Raw genomic sequence first — 1626 nt, 5'->3', positions numbered from 1 at the left:
AAGACGAATAAGAACTTAAAAATGATCAAAACGTCCGAGTATTTTAAGAACGAATTTTTCAACTTTCTTTTCAACCTCCAAATTTTTGATTGAGTTTCTAAGACCAATAATTTTACCAATTGTGTGTGCCTTTATGTTTTCAAAGGTCGAATCTTGATATCCAAATGTGTATAAATGCTTTGCGACCAAAGATGTAACACATGTGCTGTACATTTCCAAATTCACAACAATTCCCAATTCAAGTTTCTCGAAATTCATATTTAAAAAAATTGCTTCCTCTACATTTCCAAGTGTTAGTGATACCTTTGTGTTATTACTAAATTCTGGTTGCCTCAAATCAAATGATTTAATTTCGAAGAAGGACAAGTCGGCATTTCCAACATATCTACTGATACTCATGCGTTTTAAAATACCATTGTAATTCACTTCTTTAGCAACAAATTCACACTTCACATCTGATTCATCACTCTCAACGATAAAATCAAAGGGGTCATAATTAGAAACACTAAAACTTTGTATAACATCACAATTTAACACCATTTTATCAGTAATTTCAACACTACTTGGACTTGTTTTGTGAACGAAAGAAACACATGTTTTCTGCGTATCAGTTAATGAAAAATCATTCAATACAGTGTTGTTGATGGCAAGCGTCCTTCCGTTGTAATTTTTAATAACAAGCATTTCTAAAACACAGTCGTCCAAATACACATCACCATACACGTTTTCTATAGTTACTTGTTTGACACTTTGGTGTAACACAATTTTCTCAACAATAACGTTGAACATGGAAATTGTACCAATGGTTGTGGTCTCAAAATTCAAAATTTGTCTGTGATGTGACATTTTTCTTAGATATCCTCTTTGAATAGTTTGAATGTCATTTTTGTTGTAATTTTTCAGAACAACATTATTGAGTAAACACTTGTTGAGAACTTCAGTGACTGCAACATCACATTTATCGCAATATGAATCTACTAGAATTTGGTCGCGGTTTAATACATCACGAGAGAATGGTTCATCATTTTCATCAAAATTAGAGAAATGTGTAACAAAGACATTATAAAAACTATTTTGTAGAACACCTATTGGGATGAAATCGAAATCGAAAAAATTAGTATAAATGGCACTATAAATTTTGACATTTCTATACTGCAATTTCTTTTGTGTCACTTTAGAATTTTCTTTTATATCATCCAGATCCATTTCGATTACAATAAAGACGTAATCTGTTAATGGGTGTTTTGAATAATCGAACTTGGAAAGGACCTCAAGTTGACTTGCATAAATTGTCAAAATGACTCTTCTCAAAGTCCTGTGACCAATCATTTCGAAAAGTTGATCGTTTGAATTTGCCGTGAACATTGAAAGGTCAACAAATAGATCTTGGAGATTCTGAAACATCTCTACGTCGCTTGTTAAGCAGTCCAAGTTGTAGAATTTGATTCGGAGTTTTCTGATTTTTTCAATGATGTTTTTTGATTGAATTGTATAAACAGAAAAAGTTTTTGAACACGACAAAAAGTCGATTTCAAGGTGTGTCACGTCTGTCTGCAATTTTCTGTTTTGGTGATCAAGTCTGTCAAATATAATGTTTGAAGCGCTGGAACATTTCTGTATTTTTCC

General features: G+C 32.0%; 1 protein-coding gene across 1 annotated transcript; it reads right to left on the bottom strand.

Annotated features, from left to right (window-relative positions):
• Positions 1-15: 15 nt before the first annotated feature.
• Positions 16-846, bottom strand: EIN_107910 (hypothetical protein; the record flags this gene model as incomplete). Its single annotated transcript, XM_004183661.1, has 1 exon — positions 16-846. One exon carries the CDS (start codon positions 844-846, stop codon positions 16-18), a length of 831 nt encoding a protein of 276 aa, XP_004183709.1.
• Positions 847-1626: the final 780 nt, after the last annotated feature.

This window comes from Entamoeba invadens (genome assembly GCF_000330505.1).
Source record: "Entamoeba invadens IP1 unplaced genomic scaffold scaff_1105074724813, whole genome shotgun sequence".
Lineage (NCBI taxonomy): Eukaryota > Evosea > Mastigamoebida > Endamoebidae > Entamoeba > Entamoeba invadens.
The sequence above is the reverse complement of the archived record's forward strand: the minus strand, read 5'-3'. Positions and strand labels throughout refer to the sequence as shown.